Source organism: Benincasa hispida, chromosome 7 (genome assembly GCF_027475165.1).
Source record: "Benincasa hispida cultivar pf3 chromosome 7, pf3_genome.v1.1, whole genome shotgun sequence".
Classification (NCBI taxonomy): Eukaryota; Viridiplantae; Streptophyta; class Magnoliopsida; order Cucurbitales; family Cucurbitaceae; genus Benincasa; species Benincasa hispida.
Genome location: NC_143484.1, coordinates 54,262,906 through 54,284,347, shown reverse-complemented (window position 1 = coordinate 54,284,347; position 21,442 = coordinate 54,262,906). Strand labels below are relative to the sequence as shown.

Genomic DNA, 21,442 nt, shown 5'->3' with positions numbered 1-21,442 from the left:
GAGATTTTGGGTAAAGTTGGAAAATTCAACTGCCGTCCAAGGCCAGCTATACTCGGCTTTTTATTCCAAAATGTAAATTAAAAGTGAAGACTTCAAGATAAGACTCTTTTGTAAAAGGAATAATAAAGAAAAAAGAAAAAAAAGAAAGGAAAAGAAAAGAAACAACGACCCTTCTTCCAAAAAGTATCCAACCAGAATCCGCCACGTCAAACGGTAAATTAGCGTCTTTATAAAGGTGGCTTTACGCTATTGGACTGTCGCGGAGGGAGGAGCGACTGACCGGGTAACACGGGAAGATAAAGTTCCCTTCCTCGGTTCCCCCCTTTTAACTCTTTTTAAAATGATCAATTAAACGATATCGTTTGGTATCGTATTTTAAATATTAATCAATTCAACGACAACTATTCGCATTGTGTTACGATTAAAATAATTTAGAAATTTGAAGCTTGAAGATCTGGGACTTGTTCAATATTGTTTTCCCATTTTTTCTATTTATTTATCTTTTCTATGCTTTGACGTCGACTCCAAGCTTGAAACGACAGCGATCTATTACTCACTGCAACTTCCCCTTTCTCTCTCCTTCTTCTTCTTCATCTTCTTCTTCTTCCTCCACCGTCTTTCCTGTGCTTTCATTTTCTCTGCATTTCACTCCGGCCGGACTTCCTCTTCACATTTTCAAGGTAAATTTTCTCTCTCTCACTCTCTCTCTCTCTACTTTTCCTTCTCCGATGAACTGTTGAGGTTGTCAGAGCTTCTTCTATAGAACGGCTACACAATGTCTTTGGATCTCGTTGTGATTTCCGTCGCCGGAATTTCCTACTTGATGAAGAACACGCTGTTATGCTTTTCTACTTCTTGCTTTACTTTCCTGTTTGTTGTATACTTGTTTCAAGTTCGAGAAACTTGTACCTGGTGAAGTGCGGATGAATTTTTTGTTGTTCGATTTCTTTTACTTCTCCATTTTTCTTTCTGGTACTGTTAATGATTCTATTTTGAGTCAAGTAATTTTGTTTTTGAGAATATGTTTTGTTGCGATTTACGCGGGATGTAAGTTCGGATTATTTATTTTAGTATTAATTGTAGAAACTACTTGCCCTACTCTCTGATGCATTAGGTAGCATAGTGTCGATTTGATATTTTGCAATTAATGCATGTCGAAAGTCTGATTTAATTTATAACTACTATTTTTTCTGAGAGATATCTGTTCTTTATTATCAATTTTTCCATTCTTTCAGAATTTGTCTCGAGGGATAAGGCTCCAGTTATTGGCATTTAGTTTCGTGATGCTTAATAATGGTGGAATTTTGGATTAGAGCTATTGTCTATTAGTGGATTGTTTGATTGTCAGAATGAAGAAAAGTTATGGCCGGGTTCTGGTTGCATCGTTGTCTATGTTACTGTTGATGATTTATGTTATCTCGAGAAGTTCAACTCGGCAAAATTATTATGCAACTCCCTTGTACAATTCTATTGATCCTCTTCAGTGGCTCAATCCGGCAGTTCCACCCGCAGTTCAAAATCCTGAAATTGCGTATCAAGTGATTTCTGCTGACTCTATAATATCCAGTCTTTTCACTCAGGGGAATTTTACTGATGGAGAGAATCAATCTCTTCAGACTTGGAATCATTTAAGAAGCATAATTAATTATACCAGAGGGTTGCCTAATGCAGTAGAGGCCATTAAGGAAGCTGGAGGTGTATGGAATATTCTCAAGACTTCGATTGAAAAGGAAAGGCTTGGTTCTACAAATGAAAGTGCCCGTGCAAAGGAGAAGCAATGCCCTCATTTTCTAACCAAAATGAATGCAACAAAGCTTGACGACAATGGCCATAAGCTAAGGATGCCTTGTGGCCTTACTCAGGGTTCTTCCATCACGGTCATTGGAATTCCTAATGGTCTTCTTGGTAACTTTCGAATTGACTTGACAGGGGAACCACTGCCTGGGGAGCCGGATCCACCCATCATTTTGCATTATAATGTTAGGCTTTTGGGAGATAAGTTAACTGAGGATCCTGTAATTGTCCAGAACACCTGGACAGTTTCTCGTGATTGGGGAGAAGAGGAGCGATGTCCATCCGGTTCTGACGAGAATGGAAAAGGTATAGATGTCTATCATATTTCCTTTGAATAATTCTATGCATACACTACCATTTTAAGATAACTATTTTCGTCAATTTTCCATATTTAAAATATGGAGTCTAGATCGAAATGTGTTGCTATATATAAAACAACTCAAGTTTGCTTACAAGTGAGCTTACTTTGAAACTTTGTTACAAAGCAGACCATGGATGCAATATTATACTATGGCTTGCTGGTGGGAGAATTAGTAATGCAAATGCTTGCATAATTAGCAACAACGTTGACTCAAACCACATAGTGTGTCACATAATTGGTTTATCAACAGCCTGGGAAATTGGGAACATAACATACGTTAACTCCATAACATTAAACTGAACACGTATTTCACTCCCTCCCCTAATCTAGCATTATTTCCATTCACTTCGAAATTAATGTTGTTGATTTTATATGCTAGTGGATGAACTGGAAAAATGCAACAAGATTGTGGGCAATGTCGAATCTCGGCTTTCTGAGTTGAACAAGAATTTCAACAAATCCAAAACAAGAGCGTACTTCCCCTTCAAACTTGGTCATCCATTTGCTGCCACCCTTAGAGTGGGAGTAGATGGAATCCAGATGACGGTTGATGGAAAGCACGTTACTTCTTTTGCTTACCGTGAAGTAATCTCACCCATTCTTGTATTAATAGTCTTCAAATTGATCTCTGAATGATCAATCTTATGCTGTTTTGGATTGCTTCTTTTTTCAGACTTTGGAGCCATGGCTAGTCAGTGAAGTAAAGATTTCGGGAGACTTGAAACTAATTTCTGTCTTGGCAAGTGGTTTGCCTACATCAGAGGATTCAGATCATATTGTTAATATAGAAGCATTGAAATCAACTCCCCTCTCTCCGGATAGACCATTAGATCTTTTCATTGGTGTTTTCTCCACAGCAAACAATTTTAAATATCGGATGGCTGTTCGAAGAACGTGGATGCAGTATCCTGAAGTACAGGCTGGGTCTGTTGCAGTTCGGTTTTTTGTTGGGTTGGTGAGCTTCACATGTACTCTTCTTCGATTGAAAAGAACATTAATACAATTAGGCTACCCATTCATGTTGAACCTGGTGGTTTCATTAGATACTAATAGTTAAGGCCCATTTAGTATCCATTTAGTTTTCCATTTTTGGTTTTAGAAAATTAAGCATATAAACACCCTTTCCACCTCTAGGCTTTGTCATTTACGTTCTATCAACATTTTCAAAATCTAAGCCAAGTTTTGAAAACTAAAAAAACATAGTTTTTAAGTTTTTGTTTTTGAAATTTGACTAAGAATTCAACTTTTTTACTTAAAAAAGATGCAAACCGTTAATAAAAATTGAGAGGATAAGCTTTAAATTTCAAAAACCAAATGGTTACCAAATGGGATCTAAGTTATTTGTCGCATGAACCATAAAATTTACTTCCAAATTTTATCTTTGAGCCTCGAGGCGACTTCTAAGTCTGCTCACAATGCTTACAAGTGTAAATTGAGTGAGGCGTGTCATCAGATCGGCTACACTATTTCAAAATTTCATTGGTTTTGGATGCTTGAAACGGAATGATTAATCAGTTCATATGAAAAGTGTACTTCCATGCTTTTGTTACTTTCACTATCTCTTAAAGTTCCTACATTATGGATAGAATTTTCTTTGGTTTACAACCAGTTTGCATCATTTGCATTTTGCAGCATAAGAACCAAATAGTCAATGAGGAATTGTGGGATGAGGCCCGAACATATGGTGACGTACAGATGATGCCTTTTGTTGACTACTACAGCCTTATTACTTGGAAAACGTTGGGCATCTGCATCTTTGGGGTAAAGATTCGTTCTTTCACTGAGTGATGTGAATTTATCCTTATGATTTAATCTCACCACTTCGGCAGGCAGAGATTGCTTCAGCAAAGTATATCATGAAGACAGATGATGATGCCTTTGTTCGAGTGGATGAAGTTTTAGCTTCTTTAAAAAGGATCAATGCACAAAGTGGATTGCTTTATGGCCTCATCAACTCAGATTCTCAACCTCACAGAAACCCTGAGAGCAAGTGGTTCATTAGCATGGAGGTAATTTTCCGCACTGGTTTTTACTTATACGGGCAAAGGATCTAACATTGCGTGGATAACCTAAGGCTTAAGTAAACTTCACTTCCACCCCCTGTCATTTTTATTAGTTGGAACTCTCCTTTGCTTTACTGAAATCTCTGATTTGCAATAACAAAAGAACAACCCTATAAGAAATGCTAACACGCAAGCATTTGTAACCCGTGTTTGAGCTTGTCTTCTTTGAATTTGGCCGATATTTCTGTTAAACAAAAGTTAATATGAGTGTCGAATATTGTTCACATTTTTTTAACAAGCTTGCTCAGAATTAGGTGTCATTGACCTATGTAGCGCATACTCGTTAATTTGATAAAATTAAATAAGTTCTTTCTACCATCTTATCTTCATTGATTGCTCCAATGCAGGAATGGCCCGAAGATAATTATCCAACATGGGCACATGGTCCTGGTTATGTAGTGTCTAGTGACATAGCAAAGACAATATCCAAAAAATACAAAGAAGGCAGCTTAAAGGTATCTGTTATTTCCTTGCTCAAAAGCTATACTATTCCATAAACAACACGCTAAAATCACGATGTTATATCCTCAGATGTTTAAATTAGAAGATGTAGCCATGGGAATCTGGATCGCAAACATGAAGAGCGAGGGCCTTGAAATCCGTTACGAAAAGGACGAGAGAATTCATATTGAAGGTTGTAAGGATGATTATGTAGTTGCTCACTACCAAGGACCTCGGGAGATGCTCTGTTTATGGCAGAAACTTCAAGAAGGAAGTGGTGTTAGATGTTGTGGTTCTGATAACTAAGAGGACTTATGTTCTAAGCAGCCCGGATATCGAGTAACGATTCTGATGATCGTGGACCGGTACAGACTAGGATTGACCCCCTGAAAGAGGTAACATGAGAAATCTTACACCCTTTTAACAATTTCTATGTAATTAGTTGTTACTGCTGAGATGTATATGAATTAAAGAGTTGCTTGAAATTTTGTACATTTCAAGTGACCGAGAGAGATATGTTAAAATGAGAGTTGTAGGCTGTACAGTGAGTATATAGTTACAATAGGTAATCAATTGAATTTTACCAAATCGAGCTCGATCACAATTCATTTTCAGTGATGTTTGTGCTTAAAATGATTGTTGTTAAGTTAAGCTTGATCAATGAAAGATATCTATTGATTATCTGGGATTTCTATTGTCCTAAAGTTTTTCTCCACAGTTTGACGAAAAAACTTTAAACGAATGTGTAACGTTAAATTAACAATGTGAATTAAAGCATTTACATTTACAACTTGCCTTAATTCTTGGTGTATCTATCGTTGTAAGAGCCCATAGCGGGAAATTGCAATTTCGAAGGCTTGCATTTTCTCTCCGCGAGCAAACCCATTTCGATCATAAGATGATATTTCGTGTATGTTCAAGTCCTCGCATGCCTTCACAAGTTCTTCACCAACATGTTGAGCAGCTTCCTGTAATCACCAAAAAAAAAAAAAAAAAAAAAATTTAGACCTTTTATATTTTATTAGGGTAATTGCAACAAGTAGCGCTTGTAGTACTAATAATTAAGTGTATAGTCACATTTTTTTAAAATTGTAAATATAACCAATTTTATGTTTACTATACATTTTTTTTTTTTCTTTCTGAGTTCCAAAACATGTGTTATTGGGAGATTCTTCAACTGACAACTTAGTTTAGATTATTTTTTTCAAATGATTTCTTATATTGTTGTTCACATTGTTTCTTATTCTTGATTAACATTAGCATTTACCTTCTCAATTTTGTCATTTTTTTCCTTACATTTTATTCAATTTCTTTAGTTGTATTTGATTTTCATTGACTTTTCTCTTCTTTACAATTCTTTACAAGTTCATTTCCCTTCTCTTGTTATTTTATTAGTGTTTATCATTATGCTTCTTTGACACAATAACGATGGAATTTGAACTTTGGACATTTTTTTATTATAAGTTTATGTCTTATGCTAGTTGAACTATGCTCATGTTGATTTCTATATTTGTTTATAGTGAGAAGTCTGTCATTAATAGAAGTCTTTCACTAGTATGTTTTTAATTCACGACCTAAATCTATCAATGATAAACTATTACGATAGATAGATTTCAATCAAAATGTACAACTAATATATATTCTCTCTCTTCTATCATCGATAAATTTCAAACAATTCTTTTTCTTTTTCTTTCTCTTATTTTCTTCCTCCAGTTTTGTTTGCTCCATCTCTTTCATTGATAACTAACAAAATATTCAAAGTAATTTGATGCACTCACTTTTCAAAGTAGCCATAAGAACTAGAAATAATTAAACTGCAACTAAACTATCTATTATTGAAGCTTAAGAGTACGTAATAAAAATCTATAAGTAGCCTTCTATATAAGTGATAGATTTGTACATGTTATGTGAAATCTATCGTTGGGTGTTGTTGATAGATTTTAAATAATATAAAGCCAATAAGTCATAGACTCTAATCGCTGATAGAGTCTATCAGTGATACCTCATATTACTAATAGAGTATCCGTGTCAAATTTTTTATATTAGTTTATAAATGATACACTTCTACCAGTGATAAAAGTCTATCACTTATAGATTTTGCTATATGTGATAGAAGTCTATCATTTATATGGATTTATCAATGATAAAAGTCTATTACTATCCATAGCAAAATCTATGTCTTTTATCACATAGATTTCGAGAACTAGATCTAAATTTTTCTATATCTACAAATTCTTTTACATTGTGTTATATCTACTAATACTTTATACATAATTGTTATATCTGTAATTGTCCCTATTTAATAATAGTTTCTTAGGACTTTCGTGCTCTTAATTCCAAGTCAGACCTTAAGAATGAAAACTTACGATGGTAGTGCATGAGGGACTTGGACGCATAGATTTTTGTAAGGTGCTTCCATAAAACAGGCACTTCTTGTTCTGGTCGTCAACCAACATTGCATACAACTGCTTATCAGAACAGAATACTGAAAGCCTTGGTCTTGTAGGAGTGCCATTATACTGCTTGGCGTTGAAAACCATCAAATGTAATGAGAATTTTGTTATTACTATGATGATTATCAATGAACGAAATTTAAAAATAAAAAGTGCTCCAATGTTAGTATTACAGATGTAAATTGTGCATAAAATCCATTAGCATGGTTCCATGTATCAACATCTTACACTTGTTAAAGTTTTTTTTATAATGTTCATAAATTCGCAACTCAAATTGTGTACTAAGAACAGATTTAAGATCACCTAACTTTTAAATGTTCAGGGCACTACTTTCCGTTTGTTGCAAAAGTTGCTCTAAGCTTCCATGTGTTAACTTATATAAATTACTTTAGTTTTCACTTTAATATGTCCTCAAACTTTTAATTTTTAAGTTAATAGGTCTATATACTTGTAACAAGTAGGTATCTAAAATTTCAAATTCATATCTTAAATGATCCTCGGCATACTTAACATTTTAAAAAAAATTAACAAATCTATTAGGCATAAAATTGATTTGTGTTTCTAATAGAATATATATATATATTTGTCACCGTGGGGATAATTGGATATTTGTCTAATAGAATATTAAACTTCTAATTTTTTCTCTAATAAGTTCGTGATTTTTAAAACTATCGAATATGTTACAGATCTATTTAGATACAAAATTGAATGTTCAACGAGTTATTACACTCAACATCGAAATTTAGAAATGTATTTCACTTTTTTGAAAAAAAAAAAATTTCAATAATCTATTTGAGAGTGAGTGTAAATTTTTTCTAGGCAAGTTCAACCTGTTTAAGATTGGTTGCCATTTTATATTGGGTTTTAAGTTTAAGACTGTTATATTGTGCATTGCAGTTGAAGCAATACGACTTTGGTTCTTGGTCTCTACATCCTCCTTATCTTGTCAATTCTTTTAACACTGACTTCAAGCTGCTGTGTTACTAAATTTCTAACCTTGCTCACTCTCCTCCTACGAAAAAACCAGTCCCTTCAAGACAAACTTGGGAGAAGTAAAGCGAATGATAACGCACCTTTTTCTGCAACCTCCTATTTGTAATTTTTGCACTTTCTGTTTTAGAGTTTCCTCTTGCTTGGATCGTCAACGGCTTCACATCACAATCTACACGGAATGTAGGAACTCATTATAAAACAAAATCAACTGCTTGCAGTATTTGGTACGTTAAACATATGCTAGTATGTGTCTAACGTACTGCTTCACTTACTTCTAGTTTTCAAGCTGGGAAAGTTAAATGGCTTTGACTGCAACCCAAAGGGCGTAGAAGTCTTCGATAGCAGACCAGGACCATTTAGAAAAGCCATGCCACCATATACTTTTTTTAAATTTAAAGTATTTAGAAGTAAAGAAGGCATTCTTGAAATGATTTCTATGCGTAATATACGCTGTACGACGGGGACTTCGTCATTCAGGAATTTCGTCGAGCACCTTGCACGCGATCCCTGAAAAAGTGATTGACAATCCAGCAAACAAAGTCAAGCAAAACCCAATCACCATATTGAAAACGAGACTCATAAATAGCGAAACACAATGGAAATGAGGAAGAAAAAGCCCCACAAGAGTTGAACACAGAAGTTTTAATTACATGGGACAGAGGATTTTAGCTAAAAGAAATTATAAAAAAAACCAAAAAAAACTTTTTTTTCCGCCGGAATGAATGTGGTTTTGGTTGTGTGAGGTCCAATTGATTCTGTACTATAAGAGCCCGATCAGGCGGTGCCGTTGAAAATTTTCCGGCCGGCGACTTGGCTTCCTTGTGATGGCAGGAGAAAATACGTTTCCTCCACGTGGATGTGGATGGGATTGCGATTTTGTTCCAGCCACTTGTCTTCAGAATACAAGTTATTGATCTTAGTGGCAAGGTTTCGTATACAATTGAACTATGTTCGCTGCTTATTCTTAAATTTGGTTGGTAATATATGAATTTAAAATTTGAAATAATTTAATACTTATATTTTAGTACAATATAGTTTTAAATTTGTAATAATTCAGTTGTACTTTGTTCTTAAAATATATAAACAAATTTGATTATTAATCAGTTTACAAAAAAAAAAAAAAAAAAAAAAATCTTAATACTATTTTTTGTGATAGGACTTCGATATAAATTTAATTAATATCTATCAAAATTGTTACAATTTTAAAAGTTTAAATACTAAATTATTATAAATGTAAAAGTACAAGGACTGAATTTTCATAAATTAAAGTTGAACTAAATTCTTGTAGGGTCGAAATTTAAAGGTTAAAAAAACACTTATGATCCTTGAATTTCATGAAAACAACAATTTATTTCATAGACTTGGTAACAATTTAGGTTTTGAACTTTCAAATTTGTAATAATTCAGTCTCTAAATCTTAATAAATAATGATTTAGTCCTGTATCTTACAATTTATAACGATTTAATTTCTATAGTGAAATTTCTCATAAAAATTAAGTGTCACTTTTTATTGCATAACAACCCCGACTTTATCATTCATATATAAATTTGATTCCCAAGAACTTATCCTTTAAGAAATTTTACTAAATCATAATAATATTTTTCACAATAAAGACTAAAATGTAACAAATTGTAAACTAGTGAGACAAAAAACATTATAAATTTTAAAAGTATATAGACTAAATAGTTATCAACTAAATTTAGGAACTCAACTAAATTTTTACCTTTCTTAAAATTTAGGGATCACAAGTATTTTTTTAACCAAATTTGAGAAACTATTAATATTTTTTAACCTTTTTCTCAACACATGCTCAATAGAGTTGCTTACCAATTTGGCATACCTTAATTAAGCATCATAATCTCTACTACAGTGTTAGAATCTAAAAAAAAAGAGTATGAAAATAGAAAATAGACTTTATTTATTGGACAATGATTAGGTGTAGTCTGTTTCATTTTTCTATATGAAATGAAAAAGATTTTTTTAAAAAACAAAATGACGACGTGTCAATTTTTCATTGGGTGTTTATACAAACCCAAATTGTCTCCTTATTTATTTATTTATTATTTATTTTATTCAGTTTTATACGTAAATATCTTATTTGTGATGTCTTACCCAAAAAGGCGAGAAATCCAATTGCTGATCAATTTTGATCCCTTCTACCATTGGTTCTTCAAAACTTCCAGATTCTTCTCCAACCTTCTTCTTCCTTCTTCATCATTTCCTCTTAAAACCTCTCTCGATCATCTTTTCCCCTCATTCCCTTTCTTCTTCAATTTCCTCACTCTCTGATTCCTTCATTTTTCTCATCAATGGCTTCCCAACCCGACCCTTCAGAGCTTGGTTCTGCCCTCGAAAGGCTTTTTCTCAACAGAGACGTCTCTCTCATCGCACCCCTTTTCTTGGGTTTCGCCTCTATGATTCGTACATCCCAAGATCAAGAAATTGAAGCAACACCCACTACTTTGCCGGATCGATTCATCTTCTTCAATCCCTTTGCCCATCAATTAATCGTGATCCAAGCCACTCCCAAGGACGGCCAACCCCCGGCCTCTAAAGCCTCCATTAAAGCCATGCCCTCTGTCCCTGTTTCTGAACTTACTGAATGTGTCATTTGTTTGGAGGAGATTGAAGTCGGTGGTCTCTCTAAACAAATGCCCTGTAACCATAAATTCCATGGTGATTGTATTCAGAAATGGCTGGAGTTACATGGATCGTGCCCTGTTTGTAGATATCAGATGCCAATTGATGGTGAAGATGAAGGGAAGAAGGTAGATAACGAAGGGACAGAGAGTAGGGGAGAAACAGAGATTTGGGTGAGTTTTTCTTTTGATAATACCATCAGAAATGGGGAATCTATTCAAACCCCTTCGACAGATTCTGATCATTCTGATGTACAGTGAAATACATATTATTCTTTTTTTTTTTCCTCGTTTAAATTTCTCTTTGCACTGTCTCTTCTGATTGTGTATAATCATACCACTTTTCAAATGATCAACTCAACTTAACGAAGATCCTTAATATTAACTCATGGATAGTTTAACAATTCTGGAATGAAATTGTGAGTCAATTTTAGTAGAACAATTCACAAAAACAGAATAGATTTGTGATTCTTTTTTAGGGGGCTTGCAACAAAACTTCACTCGGACCATTTTGATACTTAAAACTGGCCAATTCTATGGTTAAATTAAGAGTTCACATAAGTCATCTTAATGAACATGTACTATCAAACTTTCCCCGTTGGCTTTGGAGTGTGGCAAGGATTAGCCCCAAATATTGGATAGTCATTGTACTGCAAATCCATTCTGCCATTCAACAACTTCTGCAGTGGCTGATACTTCTGCCATTGAAGAAATCAATCAGTTCTAAATCATTTCTTTTAATAATACACATCAGTTATAAATCAATCATATCTATATATGTACCTGGTGTGCAGCATGGGAAACTGGAAAATCCTGGCCAAGACGGATCATAATTGCTGCCCCTGTGAATATAGAAACTTATTAAGATGGCCTGAGATTTATAAAGGAAGTAATTTCATTAAACAAAGTTTTGAGGCTCGTGTACTTGATGCAGAGACAGTGTTGAAGAAGACGAGGAAAGAGACAAGGAGAAAAGTCGTAACAAAGTGTTGGGTTTGGCCTGCCATTTTGATTACACAGTTTTGATCTTCACCCACTTCTAACTCACATGTGTGTATATATAATATACACACACACACACACATAGGTTGGTGAATTGAAGCACATGGAAATGTTTCATTGTTCTGGAAGATTACCCAACTTTTAAACTTTTTCTTTAGATCTCAAATTCACAACTTGGGTGGGGATTACAGAAAGTGATAAAATAATGAGTAGACTTTTTACAAAGAGGAAAAAACTAACCATACCCACCTCGTAAAAACAGTCATATATATCTGAAATGATGAGAAAATTGTCTTGTTTCATGACTTTTTGAAGGCCAGTTTCGAAAGAGAATGAAGACTGAAAAGGAAATAGGGAAAGAGAGTAGAATCAAGAAAAGTAATGGAGTTCGATCCACCATGGAAGTGGAGAATGAGAAAGAAGTCAATTTGGCTGACAAAATTTAAGAGTGAATTGAAACATATCACAGAAAAACAAGAAATGGGTGAGATATTGAGTGGGAAGAAGATGAAAATTCTGAGCAATTATGATGAACAAATTTGAAAAACCAATTTAGTCAACCTTGTAATAGATTGTGAATGAGAGTTTGCAGTGGAATCTAAGTAACCACTTGCTACAATTTTTCATCCCGTCTGGTCGGCCAAAACAAACTCAAAACTCTTAACTTTTGACACCATTAATATTATCCTCGTTTCACTTTCATTACCAAATATAATTTGCATATGGGGGTGACTTCTACTTAAAATAAAAGTTAGCGTATATCTAACCGATCAAATAAAATATGCTTTCATTTATATTATCACCATCCCTTTCCTTCCTAATGATAAAAGGGACTTAATCTATAGTAGTAATCGTCCAAAAATGTAATATTTCACGAATTTTCTTACATCTAAATATTATAGTCATTGGATTGTCTAATGAGATTAGTCAAAATGCATGTAAGCTAACCTGTATACTTACAGGTATAAGAAAAAAGGATTTGTTGACAAATTTTTTTTTTACATAAAATATGGTTTTTTTTCCCTTTTAAGTTCAACATCAAATGGGTGAGGGAATTTGAGCATTCAACTTCATGTCTACCAGTTAAGCTGTGTTAGGAGTCCAAACAAGGTTTCATGTTTGTTAGGGAAAAGAGAGATTCATGATATATCAGTTAGAACAATTATCTCCAATTGTGTCTGTGTGAGGTTGTTTGAGCGATCCTAAAAGTAGAGTTATGGAAGTTTATGCCTAAAGTGCACAATACTCCTATTTAGACCAAAAACTGGATTTTGAGCATTCAACTTCTTATTCAAATATTACATGTCTTAACCAGTTAAGTTGTGTTAGGAGTGCAAAAATGGTTTCGGGTTGGTTAGAGAAAAGAGAGATGCATGATATATCAATTAGAACAATTATCTTCATTTATGTGAGGTCATTTGAGTGATCCTAAAAGCATAGTTATGGAAGTTTATACTTAAAAGTGGACAATACTCACTCTATTTAGACCAAAAAAGTGGATTTTATGTACAAATATAGTATACCAAAAAGGAAAAGATGGTTACTCTTAAGAGACACTCTCACTCTTTCAATACTATTTTATCTAACTCACTTTTTCACTTTTTTTTTTCCTTCCTCAAACTCGATTTAATATGAGGGCGCAACTCCTACTTATAGGCATGAGATCTTTGCTAATTTTTTCAAATCTTAGATATAAAAAATCCTAGATACCCCTAAGAAGTTAATCTTCATCTAAAGAAATTCTAAAATGTCTTAAAATCTACGGAAATGTTGGCATACTTTTAGAATTTTTTAAAATATTTATTTACATAAGATAAATCCAGAGACGAGAACATTTACATTTAAGTTATTAACGTAGATAGAAGGATTTAGATATAGTTAATGTTAATTATTTTATTGACCCAATATCATTTTCAATAAGATGTCCGGAAATGACTAATGTGTAATGTTTTCTCACGTACCTTAAGTTAAAGTCTTTTTATGTCCAACGAGAATAAAGAGATATGACAAGTATCATAATTTCATGTCTTGAGATTGATTTAGAGATAAGAACAAAACCATAGATGACACATCAAAATAATTAAGATTTAAAACATAGAAATTAATTTTCTATATATAAAAAATATTAATTTTCATATTTTCGAACCCATATATATTATTCCTCCAGAGAATCAACCATAAAGCTTGTACCAAATCCAACCACAATTGTCAACTTTTCACACTTCTCCGTCGAGAATAATCGACCAAGATCAAGTAGTTAACAATGAGTTGATATAAACTTGGTTTTTTGTTAGTCCTAAAAAGAAGGTTGAAATTTGAAGCTTTTTTTTCCAATATTTATCACATGATAACATATTTGTAATAATGGTAGAATTCTATTAAGAATGTTATAATATACATTATCTTGGTATATCAATGACATGTTATATAAGAATAATACCAAAATGATATACCAATTATAAATTTTATCACATAAATGACATATAGATGGAATTTTTATATCAGTGATATATGTTATATTATTGCATATTTTTTATTTTTAATTTGTCTATCAGCAATATATTTATATTTGCACATAGTATATATGAAAGTGACAATATTTGGGTATTTTTTTTTCTCTTTTTGAAATGGGTAACAGAGATTTAAATCTTATTTTAGTCACTGAATTTGAATTTTATTTTATTTTGGTTCCTAAACTCTAAAAAACGTTCATTTTAGTCTCTAAACTTTTAAAAATATTGATTTTAGTCTTAAAATTATGTTAACTCTTTACTAAAAATGTGAGGGAATTTGTATTTTTAGATGTATTAAACCAGATGAACGTGAAGTAAAATGACAACAACCAACACACCAAAATACTGAACAACCAAAATTTTGAGCTAAAAATGTTTTTTTAAATTTTCTTCTTTGTCACCTTATTCAAAATCGAAACTTTAGATTTTTTTAGTGTAGTTAACTTATTTGATATATTAATCATTAAAAAATACAAGTCACTTCATCATTTTGTTAAAGAGTAAACAAAATCATGATATAGTAGACACCAAAATAAGTAATTTTTAAAAGTTTAAAGATTATAACGAATAATTTTAAGAATTTAAAGATAAATAAAATAATATTTAAAATTTAGAAATTAAAATAGATAATTTTAAAAATTTAGAGATCAAAATAAAATATTATTTAAAATTTAGAGGCAAAAGTAACATTTAAACCTAAAGATAAAAATGTTTCAAACAAGCAAAAGAAAACACTTGAAGTGGGAACTATCCCTCTAGCAGAGAATATTGAATTGCTATTGGTTAGGGATTTTTCGAATAGACAGATTACTTTGTCGGTTAATTAATTATTTATTTTTCGAAATAAATAAATACTGTCTCGGTCATTACTTATTGTGCCAAAAATCAACTCATTCTAGATGTTTATATGGCTAATCCCACTTGTCTACCACGCAAAAGTTTTGAATCTCATCATTAATTTCATAAGTCAAACTTTTACATTAATTTATATTCTGAATTTTTTTTATTCAAAACCTCAATCATCAATTTATTTCACACCCTGCATTTTTCATATTCACATATTTATCAAGATTTGATTTTCATTTCATATCTCTTGATGATCAATCATAGGTTCACTACACTTATTTTTGCAAAATAATTTGTCATTTGCAACTTTTTTTTTTTTTTTTTGAGATGTTATCATTTGCAACATAGGAAATGATTGTTATGAAATAAATCTCTGTCAACGTATGTTTATAAAATGCTTTATATTTAAATGACTAAATAAAAAAATGCCATTTGCACTTTTGGCAAGATATAAAATGAAAATTGAGTCCATCGACCCAACAATTTAAAGTTTCTAGGAATGACAAATTAACAAGTCGAATTGTTATTCGACTACCACTAATTGTCAACGATATCGATTGCTATTTGGTTGTCGTTAGATTACTGTCTAATTATTGTTATATGGTTGCTATCTTATGCGGATTACTAATGAAACCGATATCTCATTATTATTTAATATTGATTGTTATCTGATTGCAAATGATACGATTATTATCTAATGACCTTACATTGTTAATTACTAAGTAATTTCTGGTATATCTCATAATTACTTTTAACTTTTGTCAATTATTAAGTATTTCTAATTATCATCTGATTATAATATGATTATCTTCCGTTTTTGTCAATGCTAAGGAGTGTTTTTTTTTAATTACATTATGATTGTTATCTTATTAATAATAAGAAGGGGTGTCAACACCTTTAAAAAAATTATAAAAGGTCTATTATAGTTTTTTATCGTCAGTTATCGTATATGTTATTTCTTGTAATGCAATCAAATGATAATTATGAAGTACTTAGTATCAAAGAGACACAATCAGATAGAGATCACAAATTAGTTAGTATCAAATAGAAATTAGATGTCATTTAGATAGCAATTGCAAAATAAGTTATACTTCTCAATCTCCAGTCAAAATATGAACTAAAGAAAACCCAAATTCGACCCCTATTGATAAAGTCATAATAAAACTTAGGATAGAAGTAAATTATTAGAGAATCTGTATATATAATTCACATTGATAACATAGCTTAGAATTAAAATTCTCAAGTAATTGAAATTATTTACGACGTGAAATATGTCTGAAGATAACAAGTAAAACTAAAACACTTAGTGAATAAGGTTCTAACCGATTCTAAATTAGAGACATGAGATTAGTGGATGTGCCAGAAAATTGCTCATCGTTAAAGCGACAGTAGTACGTTGGCGATTCAATGTTGAATTTTCTCATAATACTTCTTGAATCTGAATTTGTCCACACTCTGCCGCTAATCAAGAAGAAGATGAAACCGAAATGATTAAAACCTTGTGAATGGAGAAGAGCCTACGAGACTACAAAGAAAGCAAACGTAAAGGGAAAAAATTGGGAGAAAATAATGGAATCAGAGTCTTGATTTGTTACCAGGGCAATCTTGGAATAAGGAATCATTCAAGGTTTTGTCATATTTGCAAAATCTCAAATATGGAAGATAAGCTTGCAAAAGCCATTTTGAAATTGACAACCACTCCAAATTCCCAATAAAAAATTCAAAACTATATGATGTTTAGTCTTGTGATTATTTATTCTTTTTGTACTTTAGACTTTAGAGGTTTGCCATTTGATTTATATGATAGAAAATCATATCTTTCAAAAATAGAAATTAAAAAAATCACAAGATTGTCAAACTGGAATAAAACCTTTTTATTTAATGGAGTTGATAGTATTTAAGGATTCATTTGGTACAAAATGGAAAGATTAAACTACTAATAAATTTTAATAAAGTAAAGAAATTAAATAGATGTAACGTGGATCAATCCAAAAATAGTCTAGATAGGAAATGAATTCGATTATTATTTCACAATTTTATGGTTTGAAAGTTCAAACACCTATTAAAAGATTATTAACATTTAAATAGATACAATCTTTAATTTTCTTGAATCCAACTTGTAATTCAACATATTAAAAATATATTGATTTTAATTATTCAAGTTAAAAAGATCACTTGATAGAAAAAAATCAATAGAATTGATTTATGTGAAAATATTCGCATGGATGTGGTGTTGAATCGATAATACTCAGTTGGAAAAGTTAATACAAGGAATAGTTAGCTTAGCTAAGTACAAAAGGATTTAGAGTTTCTCCTTAGACTTACTTATTACTTACCTTTAGGTTATCGATATGAATCTACTGTAAGACCTTCCTCTAACACTTACTTGGGGTTACATATAATGTCGATAATGTCAAAATGAGTGTGACTCTTGAGGTTGTAGGGTGTTAGTGATAAGCTCGGCTCAATTATTTAATTTGAAGATTTGACTTTTCTTTCTGGGACCTACAAATCTCTAAGTAGTCTTTTTTTTTTTTTTTTTTGGTAAGGGATCTTACCAGGATAACCCTCAACAAACAAAGTTCAACTAATCAAATGGTAAAGTTATTTGTATTTGGTTACCTCCATAGATGTTTGAAGTTAAACTAAATCCATTTTGAACATTAAAAATTTTGAAAAAACAAAATAATAAAATTAAATAAATCAAAATCAAAATAAATAAGTTTGGAAAACTACCATTTTGGTCCTGAGTTTTGAAAAAGATGTGTATTTGGTCCATAAGATTTTAAAGTCAAATGAGTCAATTTAGTCATTGAATTTTCAAGAATAGATTTAAAATGTCTCTCAACTAATAAATCTATTAAATTTCAAAACAAAATTAACTAAATGATGATGTGGCGAGATGAGTTGGAAAAAGTATTTGTTAAGATTTTTTTTCTCTCATTCTTCCTCTCTGCTGTCCATTTTCTCTTCTCCCTCTTCATCTTCCTTGTTATTCAGTCGGGTAAACATCAAAGCCCTAAAATGGCATGCCCTAACTACCGTTGAAGAAGACGATTCAATTGCTCAGGGTTGGCCTTCGAATCTGCTTCCACATTTGGAGCACTGGGGGAATCGATACTTCGTTTCTTTTCCCATGAGTTTCCATTGAGAAATGAGGGGGGTGTAATTGTGTAAAGACGAACTTTTTGAGTGGCATTATCTTGTAAAATATAGAAGAGGAAGGGGTTGCTACCAGAAAAGCCCATGGAGACAAAGGCAGTTTGAAAGGAAGAAAAAGATTTTAAAAATCAAGAGAGATGATTGGAGGAGAGGGAAATTTGGTCGTGTCTTGTGCGGACTCGTTTAAACTGGACACGTGTCCATCACCGAAGAAAGATGTGCCTCCTAATTGGACGGGAGGACAGCCACTAGAACAAGATATTTTGAAACGGAAGATATACTCCTTCTGCTACCGACACCTGTCCATTAACCTTTTTGTAGTGTGAATAGACGGCTGGGATGTGTTTAGATGAGGCTTTTCGTGTATCTTTTTGTTGGTGGGATCCTGTTGGACACGGTGCTGATGTGGAATGAGACAGTTATTAATGAGAGGGCACCTTTGTGGTCCCTCGGCCACGTGTTTAATTTTGCCAGTGGGGAGCTCGTACAGCTAAGCTATCCCACAGCCGAGTAATCGCCCAAAACCTCGACGCCTAACTGCTCCAAACTTATTCTTTTGTTCTCTATCCAAACTCACAATAAGAAAGGACACCCCCTTTTTTTTTTTGGCTTCAAATTTCATCTTCATTGTAAGCTTTTAACTTTACTTAGCTTTGATCTATGATTTTAAAAATTATTTCTTAATTACAAGTTTATTTTATTAACTTTTAGATTCATAAGCAATAGAATTTCTAAACTTTAAAAAATGTTTATTATATACGTTAATTCACTTTTTAAATTTTGAAAATATATAGAAAACTATCAATTTACACTCTTTATTAGAGTTTGTTAATTTATTGTACTCTAACTACTTTGACTAAGAGTTAGTTTTAACTCTAACTATTCTAACTAGAGTTAGTTTTACTTCTTTTGTATCTTATATATATACCCATCTGTACACTTCAATAAAATGAAGAGGGAATTATTTTTTTTATCAAAAGACTCAAGGCTTCAATATGGTATCAGAAGTGAATGTTGGACTAGTAGCAACACGCAGCGGAAGCGACGAGGATGATAAGCACTCTAATTGATTAATTTTGGCAAAAATGAAAGCATGCTCAATCAAAATTTAATGGGTTTCAAGACATACCTTTGAAAAACCTTTGAAATCTTGATTTCCAACTATAAAATCCTTCAAATCTTTGTGCAGACCACCACAAAATCTTCTCTACTATTCTCTAGGTGCTATAGATTGAGTTGTGAAACTCAAAATAAGCTGAAATCAAAGAGAACTTGGAGAATGCTCATTGTAACAACCCAAAATGAAGAACACCTTCTTCTCATGAATTTTCAGCTAAAATTCTTTTGGTTGCAACCTTCCAAAATTACTCCAATCTCTTCAATATATTGCAGGCTATCATGCAAAGAGATTTGCTGCATGGGATGCAACTCATGCTTGGAGTTATTGAAGGCTGAAGATAATGAGTTCTTTGTGAGCAACTTAAAGATGAAGTTGAAAAACTATTTTTCCTTTTTGTGTAATTTTATTTCCATAATCTATTTTTTATTTTAAAATCATAATTGATTTCTAAAATCGAAATTTATTAATTTTTCAAATTAATTTTCTAATAAAATTAATAAATAATAATTTAAATAATTCTAAATAATTCTAATTAATTTAATATCCAATATTAAATTATTTTTTACACAAATTCATCTTCATATATTTAAATCATATTTAAATATATATATTCTCCAATTTCGTTAGATTCTAATTTGAACATTTCAAACTAACTTATCACGCTATTGTAGAGCTAATCCATTTCCGAGCTAGTAGGGGGACCTCGTGAACCTACAGATCATGGGCTCCAACGATCCGAGATTAATCGGCTAAACTCATTAAACTAGTCTAATCCCCATTCGTTAACTAATGGGTCACTTCACTAAAGCCCATAGTTGAACTCCCCTCACTATAGATATATTATGTCCACTCGATATAACCATAATTAGTAAGTCAACCCTTCACAGGTTGTTCATAATAACGACTGGGTCGAATCTTCGTTTTACCCCTGAAATTACCTCTTGTTCCTCGATCCCCTAATGAACAATTGTTTTGTGATTCAATAAACAAAACTGAGTCCCTCTCGGGTCAATGAGAGGGCGGGACCCCTTATTCAAGACCTAGAAACAACACTTAAGGAACAACCTCTTTACTATTCCTAAAAGTGGGTAGGAATGAATTCCGTCTTGCACCCTATGTCTCAAGCTATCTATCCAGTCTTACTCCTGAAATGGGAGGTGAGCCGGCGCTATTGAGCCAACCTTCACCTATGCAAATCTAAGGATAATTCCAAATAAACAGGAGTTCATAGTCAGCACAGGATTAAGGTCAAGTTACCTAGGTCATCGCTTTAAAATTGTCAGTCTTAAACAGTAAACAACGTTATAAAGTAAGAGTGACTAATTTCGTGGTTCAATCTTCTACAAACCCTTTTACATAAGGACACCCCCACTTCTCATGTCCCAACATGAACGAATTAGGATCACTTCATTTGTAGCACTTTACAACTCCTTGTAACAACTATAGAGTAAGCCGCATTCAATAATGTTACAAGAATAAGGTACCCACCTTATTCATATACTATAGATCATTTTAACTATTTACTCAAACCTGATCCACCTTTATGTGTTCACATAAAGTTCAAGCACTCATCCAATAGTCAAGGGACTTTTAGGTTTATTGGATTTCTATGAAGCAATACATCTATTCAGTAACACCTTATTGAACTTTCAGAATAAGTTCCATTGTTTACAACCACGATTTTTAGGACATAAAACCCAATAGTGAAACACAAGTTCTTCTCTTGAGTTTTTTTTCCATATCCCCCCTTCAATTCTTCCCACGCCTCCTTCAACAGTAAACTTCCCGCTTTCCATTTTCCTTCCTCCTTGGAACTCTCTGTCATGGCCGGTGAAGACGCGATCCCCTCTCCACGAAACCCTAACATTTCCACCACTTCTTCTACCTTCGACTCCTCATCAATGCCGTTTAATCCTACCGTTTTTTAACAATACACCAACCTCTATTTTTTTCTCCATTCCGACAGTACCAATCTAATTCTTGTATCCAATTTACTCACTGAAACAAATTATACATCTTGGAGTCAAACAATGGTCATTGATTTCACTGTGAAG

At 32.5% G+C, this 21,442-nt stretch overlaps 4 protein-coding genes across 6 annotated transcripts; 2 read left to right on the top strand and 2 right to left on the bottom strand.

Annotated features, from left to right (window-relative positions):
- The first annotated feature begins 256 nt into the window (after positions 1 to 256).
- GALT1 (galactosyltransferase1) lies at positions 257 to 5,347 on the top strand. The gene is made up of 8 exons (XM_039035925.2): positions 257 to 680; positions 1,236 to 2,100; positions 2,535 to 2,740; positions 2,829 to 3,110; positions 3,788 to 3,916; positions 3,985 to 4,164; positions 4,566 to 4,673; positions 4,750 to 5,347. The coding sequence occupies exons 2-8, from the start codon at positions 1,350 to 1,352 to the stop codon at positions 4,963 to 4,965; spliced, it is 1,872 nt and encodes a 623-aa protein (XP_038891853.1). The 5' UTR covers positions 257 to 680; positions 1,236 to 1,349; the 3' UTR covers positions 4,966 to 5,347.
- LOC120081220 (Ribosomal L18p/L5e family protein) lies at positions 3,787 to 11,143 on the bottom strand. 3 transcript variants are annotated; one of them, XM_090315471.1, is made up of 6 exons: positions 10,219 to 11,143; positions 8,378 to 8,612; positions 8,186 to 8,274; positions 7,026 to 7,178; positions 5,455 to 5,627; positions 3,787 to 4,402 (listed from the first exon to the last, which is right to left on the bottom strand). In XM_090315471.1, the coding sequence occupies exons 1-5, from the start codon at positions 10,267 to 10,269 to the stop codon at positions 5,472 to 5,474; spliced, it is 684 nt and encodes a 227-aa protein (XP_090171597.1). In that variant the 5' UTR covers positions 10,270 to 11,143; the 3' UTR covers positions 3,787 to 4,402; positions 5,455 to 5,471. The 3 variants fall into 3 exon arrangements, with proteins under 3 accessions (XP_090171597.1, XP_038891855.1, XP_090171598.1); XM_039035927.2 differs by lacking the exon at positions 3,787 to 4,402 and adding an exon at positions 4,506 to 5,045; XM_090315472.1 differs by lacking the exons at positions 3,787 to 4,402; positions 10,219 to 11,143 and adding exons at positions 4,506 to 5,045; positions 8,756 to 9,061.
- LOC150035248 (uncharacterized) lies at positions 10,362 to 11,945 on the bottom strand. The gene is made up of 3 exons (XM_090315473.1): positions 11,671 to 11,945; positions 11,529 to 11,587; positions 10,362 to 11,443 (listed from the first exon to the last, which is right to left on the bottom strand). The coding sequence occupies exons 1-3, from the start codon at positions 11,828 to 11,830 to the stop codon at positions 11,330 to 11,332; spliced, it is 333 nt and encodes a 110-aa protein (XP_090171599.1). The 5' UTR covers positions 11,831 to 11,945; the 3' UTR covers positions 10,362 to 11,329.
- On the top strand, positions 10,416 to 11,006 carry LOC120081106 (E3 ubiquitin-protein ligase MPSR1-like). The gene has a single exon (XM_039035780.1). It carries the CDS (start codon positions 10,416 to 10,418, stop codon positions 11,004 to 11,006), a length of 591 nt encoding a protein of 196 aa, XP_038891708.1.
- Positions 11,946 to 21,442: the final 9,497 nt, after the last annotated feature.

Excerpts from the sequence above, each read along its gene's own strand:
- GALT1 (XM_039035925.2), top strand. The coding sequence starts at position 1,350 with ATGAAGAAAAGTTATGGCCGGGTTCTGGTTGCATCGTTGTCTATGTTA. Across the intron at positions 3,917-3,984 it reads TGGGCATCTGCATCTTTGGG|GCAGAGATTGCTTCAGCAAA; the intron begins GTAAAGATTCGT and ends CCACTTCGGCAG. Across the intron at positions 4,165-4,565 it reads AGTGGTTCATTAGCATGGAG|GAATGGCCCGAAGATAATTA; the intron begins GTAATTTTCCGC and ends GCTCCAATGCAG.
- LOC150035248 (XM_090315473.1), bottom strand. The coding sequence starts at position 11,830 with ATGTGTGTGTGTGTGTGTATATTATATATACACACATGTGAGTTAGAA. Across the intron at positions 11,588-11,670 it reads CAACACTGTCTCTGCATCAA|GGGCAGCAATTATGATCCGT; the intron begins GTACACGAGCCT and ends CTATATTCACAG. Across the intron at positions 11,444-11,528 it reads TTTCCCATGCTGCACACCAG|AAGTATCAGCCACTGCAGAA; the intron begins GTACATATATAG and ends CTTCAATGGCAG.
- LOC120081220 (XM_090315471.1), bottom strand. The coding sequence starts at position 10,269 with ATGGTAGAAGGGATCAAAATTGATCAGCAATTGGATTTCTCGCCTTTT. Across the intron at positions 8,613-10,218 it reads TGGATTTCTCGCCTTTTTGG|GGATCGCGTGCAAGGTGCTC; the intron begins GTAAGACATCAC and ends TCACTTTTTCAG. Across the intron at positions 5,628-7,025 it reads GTCCCTCATGCACTACCATC|GAAGCTGCTCAACATGTTGG; the intron begins GTAAGTTTTCAT and ends TGGTGATTACAG.
- LOC120081106 (XM_039035780.1), top strand. The coding sequence starts at position 10,416 with ATGGCTTCCCAACCCGACCCTTCAGAGCTTGGTTCTGCCCTCGAAAGG.